Genomic DNA, 20,123 nt, shown 5'->3' on the forward strand with positions numbered 1-20,123 from the left:
ATTCGAGAGGAGGATCGATCTCTCCCAAATCTCTAGCCGCCGCTAGAGCCCAAAGAAAACCTAAATCTAAGATATCTCAAATTTCAGCCAAATTCAAGATGCCCTAACCCTAGGAAAACAAAATATTTAATGCATACAAAACAAAAGGAAATCTCTAAATAGTCCCAACATTCAAATTTCCCTCCCAAATCCTTCAAAAATTCTTCCTAAAATGTGTCGTTTGCTTCCGTAGCTCACACAGCACCTGCAGGAGGTGGAAGAGTTCCGCCTCCATTTCGTGAGCTGGTCCAGTATGGATCAGCTGGACCGGTCCAATGAACCGGTCTAATAGAATTCATTAAAATCACAACAACTAGAATTATTTCAGCATACTTAACTATACAAAGCATTTTAGAAGCAAGGCAATCTTTGGAGGGCATATTCACTTATACAGAATGATTAAATTGTGCTTGAGCCAAGAAATTTGAAGGTCAATAAGTGAGGAAAATTATTTTGAGTGATAAACTTTGGCAAAGTGTAACTCATGCTATTGGTTCATGTACTAAGAATGATTGATGCAGAGAAAAAGTTAGGTATGTTTTATTTATTGATAGTAAAACGCTTATTAGGAGATGAATGAAGCTACAGGAAAATTTATAATTTTATAAATGAGAAATGGAAGCTTCATTGCATTAGAATATGCACATCAAAGAAAATTAGCTGAACCATCAATATCGATATGATCAAATTATTCCACCAACCTATATATAAAATTTGGTTTGTACCATTTTATGGATAGAATGATTGATGACACAACAGAGAGAGTGAGAAGATTGATCTCTAGCTTGTATCTTTCAGAAATAAAGATTCTTTATATTACAACAAAACAAATACTACAATAAAATGTTCCCCTAATAAGAATTCTATAGACAATAAATTTTAACTGTTGCTTAATGTTTTTTTTTTAATTTATTTATATATCATTCTGGTTATAATTTTTTCAAAATTAGTTGAGTGGTCGATTTAATTTGGAGATGATATTCCTGAATAACAAAGATTTGCAATCAAATTATTGGGTCTTATTTGTTCGTCAGCAAGGTAGAGCAAAATTTGGCTAAATTAATAATCAAGTTTATATCAAGAGAAGAAATTACTTAACTACCTTAACGATGAGCCCTTAGATTTATACCATATACAACAAGCATTAAAGATAGGCATTTGAGAAAAAAAGTTTTTAGGATGATGAAATCCTTCAGTTAATAATGATGTTGATGCAAGCAAAAATTTGGGAAAAGCCCCAAATTTTTGCAAGCAAAAACTAAGACTTCCTAGATAAAAGAAGATACATAAAATACCCCAAAATAGACAAAATACAGCAATTTTTTTAAATGAAAGACTCTTACAAACTTATAAGATAAAAACAAACAACTTACAACTCTTGACAAACATAAAACACCTAAAGGGGCTCTTCATTGCTTGAGAAGAAAGATACAGATGCCGTCGCCACTTGCGGAGAGAAGAAAGGGGCCAAGACGAAGAAAGGACAAGCTCGCAAGCTTGCCTAGAGGAAGATGAAGAGGTGGAACAAGCTCGCAAGCTTTTCCAATAAAGAGAAAAACCTCAGTTTTTTTGCTCCAAAATTCACATTATATCCACCTCCTAATGCTTCAAAACATCTCTAATTTATAAGAGAAAAGAGGGCAGCCAAACAGCCATTAAACATATTAAATATCTTAATTAAAAACAGGAAATGGAAGGCCAAAAGCCAGTCCAAAACAGCCCAATAAATGCCACGGTACAACCATCAAAATAGGGAAACTGAAGGGGCCAAAGCAGAGAACCTGGACAGCAGCACAAGGGGAAACCGAGACAGCACCTAGGAACCACAAGGGGATCTGGACGGACAGCCAGCAAAGGGGAAGGAACCAGCCACGGGAAAAAGGAGCCAAGTGGGGGAAACCGAAGGGCCACAGAGAAGGGGAGAAGAACCACATTCACTCTTCATAATGAGCTAAAAAGTAGGAGACCTAACCAATATAATGAGCTGAAGTCACAGCTCAACATTTATGAGCTAGAACCACTTAGTTCTCAAAAAAATCAGCTCAAAACCGAAGCAGCCAAGGCCCAAAACGAGAGGCAACAAGCAACCCAAAGTCCACCAAATCTATGTTTTGATTTGACTCCCCCCCCCCTGCCTACATCAGATGTGTCATTGAATGATGAATGCTTTATGAAAGATAAAAATGAATTTACACCATCACAACTACAAGAGGAACATGTCAATATTGACTTCTTTGATACAGGAAAAAACAAAACCAATACAAGTCAACAAGAAAGTAACAGAAAATGGTAGAATAAAATTTAGAACCATTAATATACTCATTGTTTTAAATTTTAATTGATTTTCTTATTAATTTTTACTCATTAGGAAAGAGGAAAATAGTTGAGATCGTAGAAAATACTATGAGGATGTTGACATAATTGAGGATAAAGAATAAGATAAATCAATTAACTATAATGATGATTCAAATTAAGACCCTATAAGTTATGGGACTAAACACACTTGAATTGATAAATTATGATCTATGATTACTTGCTTACATTAAATTAGGAGCAAGAGAGAAATTATTCAGTGTTTGTAGCCTTGTATGACTATATTATGATCTTACTTTGATATCTTTCATTTTATTATTATTACTTATTATTTCATATCATTATATCTCACCTCACAGAAAGAAAATGCCACAAAACCCGATTACATAATTTCAAATATTGGTTAACCATAATATAAGGATTACATTTAGGAAGGAACAATATACAAATTGGATTAAAAATATGCAAAAATCATTTGAGAATTAATAGAAATTATCTTAAATAATTTGAGCAATCCTCTTTCTCATATAAGTAGAGGAAAACTTTATCGTTTTAGTGTTGATCAAAAGTTCAATACACAGATGAAGAGTCCAAAGTATATAAGAGACACAGGATTTTGTGTTGAAAATGTAGGAAGTGAAATAATCACAAGGCATAACTCAATTGAAAAAATTCTACTCCCAAGACAAATATTATAAGGGATGTCATTCCCTTAACTAGAAAATGCATTAATATAATATAGTTGATATATAATATGAAAGATATCTTATGTGGTGGAAGTAGGAGTCTTTAGATGTTTAAGTTATCATCAGGCGATGATGGGAGGTCAGCTTTGTTGGAAACTAGACAATCGAGATGGCATGCATTGGACATAATGAAGGCTAATGGAAGTGGGTCAATAAAGGTATCAGATGAAGATCAACTAGGAACGATGGGGCCCAAGAGATGGTTAGAGCCCTGCTCAATTGTTCTCCTGATAAGAGAGGAGACTAAGTAATCAAAAAGATGAATGTTGATGAGTGACAAACACCAAATTTTGGCAAGCGTTGGGTGGCAATCAATGAGAAAGATTAAAAGTTAGGCAACAACGGTTGTTCGATTCAATCGTTCTCTTGCAAGAAAGAAAGGTTGTGCAAGAGGCAAGACGGGCGTCAAACATTAGTCCTTACTAGGCGTCAAGTAATAGTCAAGCATTAGTCATTGGCAAACCTCATTGATAAATTACCAGTAATGTTGGGAGTTGAGCAATGTTGGACGGTCGACTTAATCATCCTCCTAAAAGAGGGGAGACCTGATCTCCTGTAAAACAATCTTCAAATGTTTGTGGCTAACAAACATTAGACAATGATTGTGGGTGATGGCTGACGAGGAATGTTGAGAGTTAGGTGATGATGAGTAGTTAGTTCAATCATTTTCCTTATAAGAGGGAAGTCTAGACAACCAATAAAATTAGCATCGAACTTCAGTTGTTGATGGGCATTCATTGGTAAGTGTTAGGCGAAGGTCAACAAGGTATGTTAGAGTCGGGCTACAAAGGGCATCCATATTGCTCAATAGATGAGGTTTGAGTAATGGCGATAAAATGCATCAAGGTTGGTCAATGGTGTCAGGAAATGATGACGATGGGTGTTTTTACATTGATCGTTGATGATCAAGGGATGGTGTTGGATGACGGTCAGCTTTGAGTGGTGTGGGTGATGATTTATGTCGTTGATAGTTGATTAGAAACATTGGGAATCAAGCAATGTTGTATGGTCGCTCGATCATTCTTTTGATAAGATGGGAGATTGGATGACCTCTAAAACAAATGTTAGACATCAATGGTTAATAAAAAAAATACTCATAGGCGATGGCAGACATAGAGTGATGGTTGAAGAGGAATGTTAATGGTCAGGTGATGGTGGATAGTGAACTCAATCATTCTCCTTATAGATAGGAGTCTAGGTAATTAGTAATAACGACATCGAACCCCAGCAATTGATGGACATTCATTAGTAAGTGACAAGTAATGGTCAACAAAAACCATCAAAAGTCAAGAGATGGGCAAGAACAAGATTTGATCAACAAATGAATTTGAGTGGTGGTTACAGAATGTGTCAATATTGATCAATGATTAATGTTCGGTGATGGATGGCGACAAATGTCGACATTGATTGGTGTTGGAATGGTGATGGATGACTGTTGGTTTTGTCTCCCGTTGCATTTTCTACATGTTATTGAACATATCCAAATCACCTTAAACTATTTTTAATCACCTTATCTTCAAGGAAGCTACTCCAACTGTTCATTTAATATAGTCACTTTTTATCCTCAATAATTTTGCCAAATATCCATCTTAACATTCTCATTTCTATAATGTTCAATGTAATTATCAATAATTTTCACTACTAAACACCAATCTATATAAAATAGCTCGCTTAATTATAATTTTATTAAATTTATCATTAAGACTCCATGATATCCTCTTGTTAAAAACACTCCTGTAGCGCTTCTTCATTTTAATTATTAAGCTTAACTTTAGAACTTGTATCCTCAATTTTATCTCAATTCTTATGGATATCCAAGATGCTTGAATCTATCACACTAGGGTATTACTAATATTCTAATGATAGCAACTAATAATTGTTAATATCATACCCACTATAACTACATATCATATAACTAATCCATATTCTAATAATTTTAAACTTTATCTTCTAAGCATTTCTCCATTATTTTAATTGTTCATTTATTTCAATAGATTTATCACCGAAAAGAATTATGTTATTTGCAAAAAGTATAACGCCAATGTACCTTATTTTTAATACCATATAAAGCATCTCAATAACTACTATAACAACATAAGGATAGAATGTTTATCCTTAAAGTAATCCAATTATAATTGTTAACACTTTATGCACTCCACAACTGCTTTTCACAGCCCTACAATAAATAACATTTTTTTCCTTAATAAGCATTTCTCAAGATAAATATAAATCATTTAAATGCCAATTATTTGCTCTATATATATTTTTCAATAATTGTCTTAAGATATAAAATACTTCCACAATGGACCTTCTTGTCATGAAATTAAATTGAATTCACCTAAATCAATGTAATTTTTCTAAATCAATATTTCATTACTCTTTCACATGACATCAGTAAAGGACTTGTAAGTTTGATTCCAATATAATTACCACAATCCTAATTGTGTGCATTATTCCATCAAATTTTTAACAAAATGAATCATCTCCAATTAATTTGTATCCTCTAAGTCTTCAAAATTTACTAATCAAATAATTATTAAATTTATTATAAATCTCAATTATCAATAAATATCTCATCTAGACCTTTTTTTTCTTTTATACATCTACTTTAGAGCTAATTCTACTTCACTTTCTTTTATCAATGTAGATTGTACCTCATTCTTTTGTTCATTATTCACTTCTAAAATAATTTCTTCCTAAACTCTCATGTAAAAACTACTCAAAATACCATTTCTAACACTCTTTAATGTATGAAGGATCTTGTTATATTCACTTCTAATAATTCTAACTTAATCTAAATTTCAAGATCTATCATCTTTTACCTTAGCTATAATATATATATATATATATATCCATACATACATAACAAAAAATAAATAAAGAAAATTTGTAAAGGAAGTTAAACTACTTGAATGGTAAGAACTTCGAATAACTTTATCTTCAGATCTCCACATTTGTCAGAAAGCTACTAAAACCGCAAGGAGACCGATTGGATGACTTCTCCTTAAACGTCATAAGGAAATGGATCTTCCTCCACTTGTGGATTCTCAAGAGCAGTGATGTGTTTTCTGAACGAACTTGCTGCTTCCTCCCTTGCTTCCAGTTGTCCAAGATGGTTGTAGATCATAGCAATCAAATAAAATGCCTCTGCAGCCATTTCATGATACTCTAGAATCTGAAGCTCCTCGGCAGCTTGATTTAGGGGATCCAACACCATATCAGGATCCTTGGAAATTAAAAAGGTTGGATCAGATAAGAGGCATTTGGCCAACGTAATATTTGCCCTTGCACGCAGCTGCAATCCTCCATGGCCAAGAATCATAGGAAGTACTTTATGCAAAAGGCTCAATCCTCTCTTTGCATGGTTTGATCCCAGAGATAACCATAACTCCACGAGAGTCAACGTAGCAGATGCTTCGAGTAGATCCAAGTTAAAGGCTTGGCAAAATGACACACTTGCTAATACATATTGGAGAGCGAGAACTGTATTGCCCGATTTCTTGTGTATCTCAGCAAGTAATAGAAGAACACTGGCATTCTCAACTTGCATGTTAAATTTATAGCACAAGCAGAATAGGGAATTTGCCACAGCTGCAGCCTTACTATACTGGTTAGCTGCAAGCAAAGTCCGACCATGCCGCAAGTTCTTCTCTGTTTTAAGATCCATGTCCACTCCACTAGTAGAGGAGGCCAGCACCCCAATTTCATGACACATCTGTTGAGCGATTTTCAATTGTCCTCTATGTAAAGCACGCTCATGGAGTAACTGCAGCTTGAGAAGTCGAATTCGTGAATTTGGCACTGGTGAGAACTTCTTTTCAACAAGCTTCAGAGCTACAAAAGCTTCTTTAAATCCTTTAAATATCGCCAAATGTTGTATCAGCTTCACATAAGCTAAAGATAAATCCGCCGAGCTTGCACCATTAGCAAAGCACGTTGCATAAACCAATGCATTTAGTCTGACAAGTGGAGCACTTCCATATAGCTCCCATGAAGCAGCTCTTAACAAATATGATGAACCAGCCAATTGTAGAACAGACCCAGGAATTGGATTTGGTTGTGCATCAAAGTGGAATAAGTCAAAATCATTTACAGATGAACTCTTCAATTTTCTTATATTCTCAAACGAGGGACTGCAAGAAGCTGCAAGATTTTTTATCCAGGAGGTGCTGAAAGCTCCATCATCATTTGGCTGTGATAGCCCATCATATTCAAATTCACTCAAAACATGCGAACACAGTCTTAATTCTTTGCAAACAGTCACGGGGCATGTTCTAAGCGTTGTGGAACTCTTAGGGCCAAAATATAGCAAAGATCTTCTAACATGCTTGAGCTCAAACTTCGATAAAGCAAGGCGATTAAAGGCCATAAGACTTATCAGCTTCAGACTATCAGCCCTTTTCATAGATCTATTTAGAAGAACAAGTAATTGTTGTTGCGTAGACAGGGGAGCACCCAGACTCATACTGGTTTCAAGTGAATCTTGAGAACCCAAAATTCCTGCTGTGCTTGAAATGCCAACATCTGACAACATATTACAAATGGCTGCCAATGTATAAGCTAGACAGGCATCGTCATTGCTCAATTGAGAGAATCTCACAGCTTCAGTTAAAGCTTCCAAAGCCTTCTTGGAATGTCCAAAATAACAGTGCATGGTGCCTAAGCACAATAATGCAGTCTGATACCGTCCAACATAAATATCAGATGGTGATGCAGATGAACGATTAAAAACCCCTTCATTTCCTGCACTGTAATCAAAGTAACTGTGTAGGTTTTCCAAAGCAGCTAGATAATCGTTATGGAAGAGACTGTTCAAATATTGTAAGTACTCAACTCGATGCAGGTCTGGGGATAGCTTATGTAGTTGTTTTAGAACAGCTCCGAATGAATTTAAAGGAAAAGAGCCAGAATCCTTCTCAAGTAAATCAGCTTGCATGTTAAGATATCCTTCCACTTGCCACCTGGTCCGCAAGAACCCTTGGTGATCATCACCTCTTAAGTTGTTCATCACGGAAGAACCAAATTCATTGCACTGAGCAACACCGTCCGTGCCTTCGAACCAAGAATCAGACGGTACTTGGATATCATTTCTTGGGTGGGGGTGACAAACCAATCTAGGTAAGCGAATATGTGATTTTGAGCTCTCCCCGTTGGAAGCATCTCGAACACCATGCCTGCACTTTTGAAAGACATCAATTCCGTCGTATGGTTCAGCACCCTCCAGCAACTCGTGAAACTCTGATTCATCAAGATCTTCTTGTAGCTCATAACTAGGATCACCTGAGTTGCAATAGGTGGATATACTGGTCAAAAGATGGCAGACACCTTCAAATGTCAACAGATTGAAAGAAAGTATACAACAACGCAAGAACAACCCCAGGTGACTGTTAGGATCCAAAAATATTAGGTCATCTTCCATATGCCCACCATCAGGGGTAGAAACAACACCTCTCAATTTCTCAAAAAAATTAAACAAATCATCGGGCGAAGATAGCTCTAAGAGACTGCTCATCAAATGATCACATAACCAAACATTGACTGAATCCCCTACTGCCTTCAATTGGTTTATCAAATCCACCAGAGAGGGTTCGACAAAATCATTGCAAGCCTTGGTGAGGGAGAAAATGAAGAGGCCGATGCGATTGTGCTGGGAAATGGACTCGAAGGGGAAAGGAACGGTCTGCTGCGACGGCGGAGCAAAGAGCTGGATCAGGTGGCAGATGGCAACCTTGTGGGGTGTGACATCAAAGACGGTAAAACCCCCTTCCTTCATGCCGCCGGCGACGGCAATCCTGCTCATTTCCCGTGCATTCCTTAGGGATTCAGCTCTATGAGTCTAGGTTTTCATTACTCCTTTTTGAATTTCTGGCGGTGAAGCCGATGAAAGTTTTGCAAGTGACATGGACCTCGGGCTGTTCTTTGGGCTGTTACTAATGAGTAGTGGGCCACCGACAATCCATAATAAGGCTCATTCGAAAAACAATAACAAAATGTCACGTCATTAAAGTGCTCGACACAATAAAAATTCCTTTTGAGAGGGCTTTCAGGATGCTTCTTAAAACAGCTTTATAGTAAAAAAATTAAATTTTTTATATTAAAAAATTGCTTCGATAAGCAGCGAGAAAATTGTCCCAAATAAAACCTAAGTTTAGTGGGCTTTAAATTAAATGGGTTTTCGGGTTGACCCGGCAACCCGCCGGGTCAACCCGACCCGACCCGTTTTATCAAACGGGTCAAATCTGCCAACCCGAACCCGACCCGTTTATCAAACGGGTCGGGTCCAACCCGGATTTTCCGGGTCGGGTCCGGGTCAGGTTGTCGTGTCGTGTCAAATATTGACACCCCTAAGTTTAAGTATTAAGTTTTAATAAATTTTTAAAAATTATATATCTCTTTCTAGTATCAAATTATTCATTATTCTTTTTTATTTTATTATAATAATTATTTCATAATCATTCTCTCTCTTTTGTTATAAATAAGTTAGCATGAACTCATACAATTAAGCTCAAATTCGAACTCAAACTCAATTAATTAATTAAGATCAAGCTATGAGTGACTAAAATTTGGCTCGACTCATTTACATCCCTATTTGAATTCTAAAAGTGTGAATGAAATATAAAATTTATTAGTTTAATTGAAGAAAAAATTATCATATAATATTATAGATTTGTATCTTGAAGTAAGAAAAAAACTAAATATTCTTGTTTAAAATAATATGTTAAGAAAATCAAAGTAAAATAGAGAAAATATGAAATAAAATAGTACTCGGTAAGAGCATCTCCAACCGAAAATCTCATTTTTCACTCCAAAATGTCGTGATTAATCTCCAATCGAACTCCATTTTTCTCCCTTTCGCAAGTAACGGTCGTCTCTTCTTCCGCGCTGCAAGTTTGATAGACACATAAAACAGGCGGAGATGAACAGTGCAACGCCAATATTGGCATCCCACTGTTCACCCGCAACCAAATAGCGAAGGTTTTGCCGTTCGGCTGGAGCGGGCGAGGAACGCCATTCAAGCGTTTGGAGTTCGGTTGGAGATGCCCTTACTATTAAGTTATTTAAGTAGTATATGTTAACACAAAAGAGAATGAACAACTTAATTTATTATATACTATATTTTAAAAGTTAAAATTATTATTCACAGAACATGTTTCAGATTGGCCATATTAGGCCAAAAGGAAAAGGTTTACTTATATTGGAAATATTCATCCATTAACTTTATGCCAAATATTTTTAATTTTGAGTTTCGATAACGTTAAACCTATTTTATAGCCAAATTAAGGCAATGGGTTCAGCTGTGCATATCATACTTAGGCTTCGTTTGGGACTGCTTTTTTGACGCTTTTTAAAACGGAGTTTTAGTACAAAAATAAAAAAAATTGTAATAAAACACTGTTTTAGAAAGCAATAAAAAAGCCGTCCCAAACGAAGCCTTAATGTCACACCCAGAATCTATAGTGGAAGAATTTATTTTCTTTCCTTTTATTATATTTTTCACTCATTCTATTTATTTTATCTTTCCGTTAATAACCAGATCAATTTGACATCTAGTACTGATTAATTTCATTACATAAAATAAATAAATAACAAAAAATAGAATTCACAATACTGTAGTAATGAATATTTGCATTCTATCCTTGGTGTCCAAAATAATATGTACAATGTCTTTAGAGGTTATAAAAATATACATAAACTAGAGGAACTGAAAGACAACTAAACTAGGAGTGCAAAAAGAAAATTATGAATGTCATCCAGGACCTCATGCCACAATGTTCTTATTCTTTCCTATAAATATATAAAAACCACATAATGAGCATAAATCTCAACAAATAACTAAAGAGGAATAATATGCTGTAAAATATATAAGAAAGCCGATGCATCAATATATGTTATATATATATTGGTCACATATGTCAATTGATCAGTTCTAGTACACATCATATCTTGTTCTATCAGTTAATCAATCATTATGTTTTTATTATTCAATCAATTTCATCAAAGATCGTGTTCAAATCAATTCAAATTTATCTGAAAACTAACTTGTAACTTATAAAATAACATAAAAATCATATCAGTCATATCTTCATATGCTTTTGGAACCTCTTTTACTGGTTTTAGCTATCTACTTCCAATTTGTCCAGGCAATGGACATTATGACATTCGGTGTCCATAATCACTACACCCAAAATATTATCACATAACACGATCCCACGTCTCCTCCCACACCAGATATATTTTAGTATGGTATATGCTTTAACAATATTCATGCATTTCATTTTCTTACTACTTTCACCTATCTTCTTGTAGCTATGTCCAAACTATTTGGTCAATTTAGCACTTACAATTTGAGCAATCATATCAGCATATTTTCATGTTTTTATATGTCACTGAAAAGACTTCAGTATTGATATGTCATCAAAAAATTATCTTGATTGGGCATGAATCTCGATGCAAAATCAAGTTGGAAACTTCCGAAATTAAAATTGGGACCATCCAAACTCCGATTTTAGCAAACTTATAATCGAACTGAGCGTCTCAAGAATATGAACCCAACGACACCAAATGCAACCCAATCCGAGCCCAAACGGGTACAAATCAAGGGTTAGAAGCGCTATTGGAAGTTTCGAACCACAAATTGGATTAATTAACAGTTTCCAAACATAACATGCTTATAGTCGAATCGAGTGGCTCGACGTGACAAATCCAACGAGCCTAAGATCACCAAATTCAGACATCACTAAGACATTCAAATGTCCATCAAATGGTCTATGATTAAGGGATTCAACATCGGTCATCCATCCAACCACTCCCCATTTACCCATAATCTCTCACCTATTTATGGGTCATGTCACTCCAGAAATCTATAAATAGACCCCTCATTTATCTTGAAAGGGGACCCAAACAAGAAGAGAATAAGAGAAGAGAAGGAAGAGAAAGAAGAAGCTCCTCCTCGACCACCGCCTGAGTTCCGCCGGACCACCGCCTGACGTCGTTACTCCGCCGGACCACCACTTGAGGCCCTTGCCTTCGTCGAACCACCACTTGAGGCATTCACCTTCGCTGGACCACCACTTGAGGTCCTCACATTTGTTGGAACACCACTTGAGGTCCTCACCTTCGTCGGACCACACCTGATGCCCTCACCCTCACCGGACCACCGCTTGAGGCCATCGCCTTCGCCGGACCACCACCTAAGGCTCTTGCCTTCACTAGACCACCACCTAAGGGTTTGAACTCCACCAGAACACTACTTGAAGTCCTAAACTCCGTCAGACCATCAACTGACATCAGAGTTCTGTCAAGTCATTGTCAGACTACTAATTGACGCCCCAACTTTCAAGTGACCCCATATTTAACACTAGACTTCAACCATACAATTTACATTTGTAATTTGATCGCTCTCAAGACGAGTCAGCCAACTGTACTCAACTCAAATTATAAAGATATATTTTCAACTGGGCTAGGCCCTATGGTTTTTTCCCTTTTTAAAGTTTTCCATATAAAAAATCATGTATTCTCTGTGTGTGAGCTGGATATCCGTGCAACGCTAAGATGTAAAATTACAACTCTATCGCCACGTATATTCTAGCACGCAACAAGTATCATATTCAGATTTCTTTCCTTTTGGGTTCATTTGCCTGATCAAAATAAATTTTAAATTCAAAACAAATCTTTTTAAACAAAATAAACAACTACAAAACAAATTTTCAAAAAAAAAAGGTTTTAATTAATAAATAATGCAATCATGAATACAGCTTTGGTCACAAGTAAATTATTCCACTAACCATTGCTCAAATACCACTTTATCACACTTTGTGATCTATATTGAAATTTTTTTTTCTTTCCCTTTATTATATTTTCCTCTCATTATATTTCTTTTATCTTTCAATTAACAACCAGTTCAATATGATATAGAGAGCTTATTAATGTATTATAGAAAATAAAAAAATAACAAAAAAAATTCATGTTATTGTAGTAATCAATATTTACATTGTCTCTAGGGCCAAAAATAATATATACAATAACCTTCATAAGCTACAAAAAATATACATAAATCAGATGAACTAAAAGACGACTAAACTAGTAGTGTAGAAAGAAAATTATATATGTCATCAATGACTCATGTAATAGGGTCCTTATCTTTTTCTATAAATATATAAAAATCACATAATGAGCATAAAGCCCACTATATAACTAAAATGTTGCAATTTAAATCAATGCAAGACAAAAGAGAAATAATATTATGTAAATCCTATAAGGAAGTCAATGCATCAATATGATATTTGCATCGATCATCAAGGTCAATTGATCAGTTCTAATATACATCACATCTCGTTAAGTCAATCAGTCAATCATTATGTCTTTATCATTCAATAAATTTCATTCAGCCATATTATTCAATCATTCTCGTCAGACTTAGTTATACACTAGTATCAACATCCGTATTCATTAACAATAAATAGTAATAGTAATCAGTATCTATATTTAATAATTAGTAATAAGTAATAATTAGTATCAATAATTATTAATTAATATTCTATCATATATTCAAATGAAGGCATCTTGAGAGTATCTTGCTCCTATATTTATGTCTCCCAATCAATTTCCCTTTATGTCTCTCAATCAATATACTTCTTATAACTCTCCTTGAATCACATGATCAATTGCTCCTATTCTTTATAACTCTCAATCAGTCTCTAGCTGCTTATGACTCCCATCAATGAATCAGTGAATCTTAAAGTTATTACGTGAAGGTTGTCATTTCATATATCTAATATCGATCAATTCATCCTTTCAATCAAATCAATTCAATGCATCCCTTCAGGCATATCATTGTCACCTTCCAGTACATATCAGTCATATCCATCATATCAAATCACAATACATCACTTTTAACTCATTTTTAGTATATATTTTTCCTACTCATTTCATATAAATATTCATATACACGTTTCTAACCAGTAAATATGCATTAAAATCATATAAAATAATTCAGAATGATCAAATTTATAAAATATCAAAAGTTACACAGTTAAAGCTTATGAAATTAGGATGTAATACATTTTTGATATATATAGGAGTGATAAAATCCCTAGAAATTAAAATCAATGATAATAGAAGCAAGAGGATAGTTAATTACAAAGAATATAATATTTTTTGTAAAAGAAAAGCTAGATGAAAATCACCCAAAGACCTTTCTCTCTCTTCCCTCCCTTCTTCCTCACTCTTTCCATATTCTTCTTCTTGAGCAATCCACGATATAAAATGAGGAGGTGGGGTGAAATGGTCGCAACGCTTAGATGCAGCTTCATAGCGTTACATGCAGAATTACTATAGAAACAAAGACTTAAATGCCACATCGACGGTTTTTTGCGCCACTGTGCTCTAAAACCTAACGATGTAGTGCTCACAAGCACATCGCCGAAGCACAATAGTTCAAACAGAAATTCAAAAATTCATATTTTAAACTACTTTTTATTTTTTTAGTTTTTACACTTAATTTATGCGACTACTCACTACTCATTTGTACCAACATTTTTTTTCCAATGGAGATTGAATAGTTTTTGGTAAATGAGAATGCTTCCTTGGAGATATTTCATGGCATCAGTTCCCTAATGGAGTAGTAACTGAATTTGGTAGTTATAAGCAAGGTTACTTTGGGTTTGATCATTTAGATTTAGCAATGATGGCTAAATCAAAATTTTATGTAGTATAAAAGATTAGAATTAATGTAGAAAATTAGAAAAAAAAAATTACGAACTTTAAGATTGCATGATAAAATTAAATTTTATAATTCATTTTAATTTAGCATAAAGGCTAAAATTAAGTGCGTAAAATCAAGGAGAAAGACATGCCTCTATTTATATTTCTCAAATGCTTTGTTGGATCTCTTCTTCTATTAAGGATGAGCATTTTATCTCCAGTCTTTCATGGTTTTTTATTTAATAACAAATCTTTGAGAGAAATTTTTGGCGAGAATAATCACCAATTTAATCATTCTATTAATGTCCTCAATGTTAACATGTTTGTATTTTGCCTTTTGCCACCATTTCGCACGAGCTTTAATGATAATCTGAACTAGGTTTCTCTCTATAAAGCTCGTGACAAATTGTTTTTCAATGGTAAGAACTCATTCACCTTTTTCTAGTGCTAAAAATGCTCCTTTTTTTATAGAAATTGTTCAGTGCGTGGTCCGTAGAAGAAGAAAACTATCCAGACATGTGAATGTATATATTGTTTACATATTTGTACACTGTATATCAAATCAGTGTACAAACTATTTGTACACAGTAGTGCGTACACTCATAATCCGGACAAATTTTCCCGTCCAAACTCCGCGCAGAATAATTTCTTCCTTATTCTTGATCTAAAGAAGGTAATTTGATAAAAAATAAGAGTTCATGATTTGATCCGGGTCGATGAATCAATAAATTTAATAAAATTTAGACCAATCAAATATAAATAAGACATGACTTAAGAGAATTGTCTCTAGGTTGGATTGTCTTAAAGAGACTTAGCTAACAATCAAAAAAATAAAGTAGTGAACTTTATGATCAGATTTCAAATTTATCATAGGCGTATTAGAGGTGTTAAAATTGATGATTTACTTACTTAGCAATGCCATTGATACTGATGACATCTATTTATTTTGCAATCTAGCCATAGAAAGCCATAGTCACCCATTCTTTGGGCGCCCTCCTGCAGTGAACAAGATCAAGAAACTTCAATAGAATGGGAAAAACTATCTTTTCCAAGTTCCTCTACTACAAATTTGATCCTATTTATAAGAAAGAGGTTGTACTTTATGATTATCACTGTAGTTACAATCTTTGGCTAAAAAGTATGAGAGGCTGCATAGAATATGAAGCTCTAATCCACTTGCCTCCATCTTAAATGACCATCTTAAGTGATAAATGGAAAAAAAAAAAACCAAGATGACTTTAAGAAACAATTTTTTAGTAAAAAATTAAAATTTTTTAGTAAAAAATCACTTTAAGAAGCAGTAAGAAAATCGTCCCAACCGAAGCCTTAATATTAGCACATTTTCCTTTTTAGTAGGTTTATTTTGCCTCTTGTTTGCTAAACATTTTGGCATATTTCTGGTTTTTCAATGGGCCCAACGCAGAATCGGCTCCCTACTTTTACAAGTTGGATTGGATACACATATGATGGGATTTTATCCATTGGCTCAATTTTTGGTGGGCAAAAGACAACGATGATAGCTCAACCAATTGTGTTTGTGGGCTCACGTGATCTCTATATTACAGATGCATACTTTAGTTGCCCAGTTGTGAATGAGTCTTGTGGACTCTTTTCAGAAACTATAGCATGTTCTAAGCCCTACCACCATTCCTCTTCTAAGTATTTTTAATGTTTTGGGATCTTTTTTTTGCTGCTGTTGCTCTTGTTTTTAATATCTTATGTTGAGCTATTGATCTCAATTGTATCTATTTTGATAGCTCATTTCATCTTAAATTTCAATGCACTTGAGCTACGGTTTTCACATTTAAAAACAAGAAGAATGTGAATTTCTTGAATTTATTGTTTGTTTGGGACAGCTTTCTTACTGTTTCTTAAAGCAACTTTTTAGTACAAAAATAAAAAATTTTGAACTAAAAAACTTTTTTAAGAAGCAATAAAAAAAATCATCTTAAACGAAGCCTTAGTCCCATAATTGGCATGGTCAGACAAGAGAGGTGGGCTTACATTCCTTAGGCCAATTAATTGAAAAAAAAATTAGTTTGAGAATTAACATCTAGGTTTTGTTTGGGACCGCATTCTTACTGTTTTTCTTAAAGCAGCTTTGTGATACAAAAAATTAATTCTAATTTCTATACTAGAAAGCTGCTTTAAGAAGCAGAAAGAAAGCCGTCCCAAACGAAACCTCAATGCTACAGTGGGTGGAATAATCAAAGAATTTTATGCTATTCAATTTGAATTTCTTCAGGAAAAATGATAGCCGAGGCATAGCAAACATAATCATTAATCATTCTTAAAAAAGTAAGAATAATATCAGCTTATGCAGCCAACATTCTGTAATATGATCACTTGTGGACAACATTATGTAATATGCTTATTTATAGATACCAAAAAACTCATAACAAAAGTTTCTCCTTCAGAAGCAGGGCAGCACATAGGGGGCTCACCAAACAACCACAAACAGAAGAGACATAGGACATTCAATACCTCTTATTCCTACAACAACATACTAAAACATGAAATAATAACAATACACAACATATATTAAGCAAACACAATCCAATAACATCAAAGCCAGATCAGAGTTTCAGTTTCTCAAAATACTTATTACTTACATCATGAAGCTCTTGTCTGCTTAACCTCGCCAGGCTGAAGCGTGGAAGCAGCTGCAGCAGCGGCGGCGGCATCGGGGGAGGTTACCACAGTCTGATACTGTGGCTGAGCCATTCCTGGCGGAGAGGTCGTCTGAGTAAAGTAAACTTGAGGAATGCCAGTGGCATCTGCAGGGAATTCATAACCATAATTAGCTGCTACTGCAGTGGCGGCGGCGGTGGCAGGCTGCTGTTGAGATGGATGATGGTGGTGGTGCATAACATGATAGCCCACACCAGAATATGGATGACCCTGATCAGAGGCCAGATGGATGAGCGGCTGAAGCTGCGGCTGAGCCGAGGCATTGTTTGGCTGTGGCGGTGCCATGGCAGCCATTCTGTATAGATTTGCCTGCATTTCAGGTTTAGCAGGGATTTGCTTTGAGAAGGTGGTGGCTGCAGCTGGCTTTGCCTGAGTGGAGACATCTGGATGAGAGGTGGCGATAGGCATGTTGTAAGTTTGTTGCGGTGGGGGATTCTGGCGGACTGGGAGGTAGTAAACAGGAAACTGCTGCTGATCAAAGGGATGGGATTGCTGGGATTGTTGGATGGGCATTTGGTAGTAAGTTGGGTATGGGAGGACAGTGCCGGTGGCAGGGTGGTGGATATATTGGGGATTAGGGTTTGCTTGAATAAACTGTGGTTGCTGTTGTTGTTGTTGTTGTTGCTGCTGCTGCTGCTGCTGTTGCTGCTGATGAAACTGTTGAATATGAGAGGGATGCTGCCGGAATTGTTGCTCAGCAGGTGGCATGGAGGTAAGAACGTAGCTGGAGATGGGAACGTCGCGTTTGGGATCAGGAATGGGGTGGTTCACGCCGGTGGTATTGGCAGAAACCCTATCAGGGTAATATACCGGCCTGTTTGTAGAAGAAATGAAGATTAATAAATAGCAAAAAGGAAACAATAAACTAGGTTTTGATCTGTTGAATGGATCTTAAGCAGGAGAAGAAGTGCATACCTGGCGATGGGTTCCAAAGGAGCTGAATCCAAGGGGGTGGGCTTTTGTTGAAGAGGCAGCGGCGGCTGCTGCTGCTGCTGCTGCTGCTGCTGCTGCTGTTGCAGCTGCGGTGGCTGTGGTTTGTTGATGGCAACTTGGTCAGGCTTCTCCTCATCCGAAGAGAAATTTCTGCGATTAGGGTTTTCAGACGGGGAGATTGAGGAGGTGGATACTGGGTTTGCGAGAGGATGGACTTGCTGGTAAGCGAAGTTCTGTTCCCTGAAGCCGCCCTCGTCTGACAACCTCTGCCCTGGAGCAGATGCCGCCGCCATGGCGGCGGCTGCCGAGATGTTCATCTGTGAGAAGTGGTCTTCCAAGCCACTTACTCGCTGTTCCGGAGGGCGATCATCGGGGCGGACACGGATCGGGGGTAGATTCGAGAGGTAAGGAGCTGAGGACGTCGAACCGAAGGAGGAAGTAGTATCGACCATGGGGGAATCCGGCACGGAGTGAATATCTTGGCGAGTAAGCTTGCCAGAAGAGTCTGGCCGAGGAAGTAGCTGCTCATGCTCTGGCTGCCCGGCGCCCCCAGACGCTGCAGCTGAGGCAGAGATTCCCGAGCGGGATTTTACGGAGGAGTCGTCTTCGAGGCCGAGGAGGCAGTTGACGGAGGAAGAGTCTGCGGAGAGGCCGCGAGGGAGGCCATCCATGCCGATGGCGCCGTTTAGGGCATCAACAAACCAATTCTCTGACTTAGAATCATCCAGCAGCGACCCAATCGACGACGGTGCCGACTCTAGTTTGGAGGGAAAGAGGAACAGCCGGAGGCGGGATGAGCGGGAAGAACCGGATCCGCTGCCGGCAGACGAGGATGCAACGATGCGATCGTACTCGTCGATCATGTTGTCAAGGTCCTCGTCGGTGGTAACGGAGATAAGGGAGTCAAGGTCTTCATTAGGAAGCTGGTACTTGAGGGTGAAGTTCTGGCCACCGAGGAGATTCCGGGACAGTTTAGCGGAGAGATCGGCGAGGGTGGTGTGCCGCTCCACCACCACGATCCGCGTATCTCCACCGAGGTAGCACAGCGATCTATCCGTAGGCCGCGGCACAATCCGCCCTCCATAACTACACATCAATCGGAGTTTTGAGGCCGCAGCCGAGGAGGGGAACGGTTCGTCCCAGGACTCGCCGCCGCGAGACCGCGGTGAAGAGTCCACCGAATCCGCATATCCCATCACTCCACCACCTCCGCCGCCGCCGGCGGAGTTCATCATGTCCATTATCGCTCACCTATCAGCGGTTTCTTCGTGTCTCTCTAGTCCAACTTTCCGATCGAGGGGTTTTTGCCCTTCTTTTTCAATCCCTAGCAATTCTCTTTCCTTTACATCCCGAGGAAAACAGAAGAATGAAACCCCAATTTGCGGACTCAAGCGCAAAGAAAATCTATCTGTTCAAGAATAAAAAAGTCTTATCTCAATTATAATCAACAAAAAATTAATAAATAATAATATCTGTTATCCCCAACTTCAAAGCATAAAAATTTCACATATACTATATTTTATGTGCATCTTTAAAAAATAATTTATATATTATTTATCATTTATATATGAGAGTATTATGATTTTATTTCAAGTATCATAATAAATGTATATTTAAAATATTTCATTTAAATCTAATTATATTCTTTCTTTATAGTAAAATATTTATATTTATTGATATGTGTTATATTAGGAAGTG

General features: G+C 36.6%; 2 protein-coding genes across 2 annotated transcripts in view; both read right to left on the reverse strand.

Moving 5' to 3' along the window:
* Positions 1 to 9,014, reverse strand: part of LOC110109498 (anaphase-promoting complex subunit 5) — a 14,702-nt gene extending 5,688 nt beyond the window's left edge. Inside the window, exon 1 of the mRNA XM_020840593.2 lies at positions 6,007 to 9,014. Coding sequence (XP_020696252.1) covers positions 6,103 to 8,898 — 2,796 coding nt within the window. The 5' untranslated portion in view covers positions 8,899 to 9,014 and the 3' untranslated portion in view covers positions 6,007 to 6,102. The remainder of the gene's footprint in view (positions 1 to 6,006) is intronic.
* Positions 9,015 to 17,151: 8,137 nt separating this feature from the next.
* Positions 17,152 to 19,829, reverse strand: LOC110109479 (alpha-protein kinase 1-like). Its single transcript, XM_020840560.2, has 2 exons — positions 18,408 to 19,829; positions 17,152 to 18,306 (listed from the first exon to the last, which is right to left on the reverse strand). The coding sequence occupies exons 1-2, from the start codon at positions 19,664 to 19,666 to the stop codon at positions 17,415 to 17,417; spliced, it is 2,151 nt and encodes a 716-aa protein (XP_020696219.1). The 5' UTR covers positions 19,667 to 19,829; the 3' UTR covers positions 17,152 to 17,414.
* Between the last annotated feature and the right edge of the window lie 294 nt (positions 19,830 to 20,123).

This window comes from Dendrobium catenatum, unplaced genomic scaffold (assembly GCF_001605985.2).
Source record: "Dendrobium catenatum unplaced genomic scaffold, ASM160598v2 fragScaff_scaffold_1644, whole genome shotgun sequence".
NCBI classification, from domain to species: Eukaryota; Viridiplantae; Streptophyta; class Magnoliopsida; order Asparagales; family Orchidaceae; genus Dendrobium; species Dendrobium catenatum.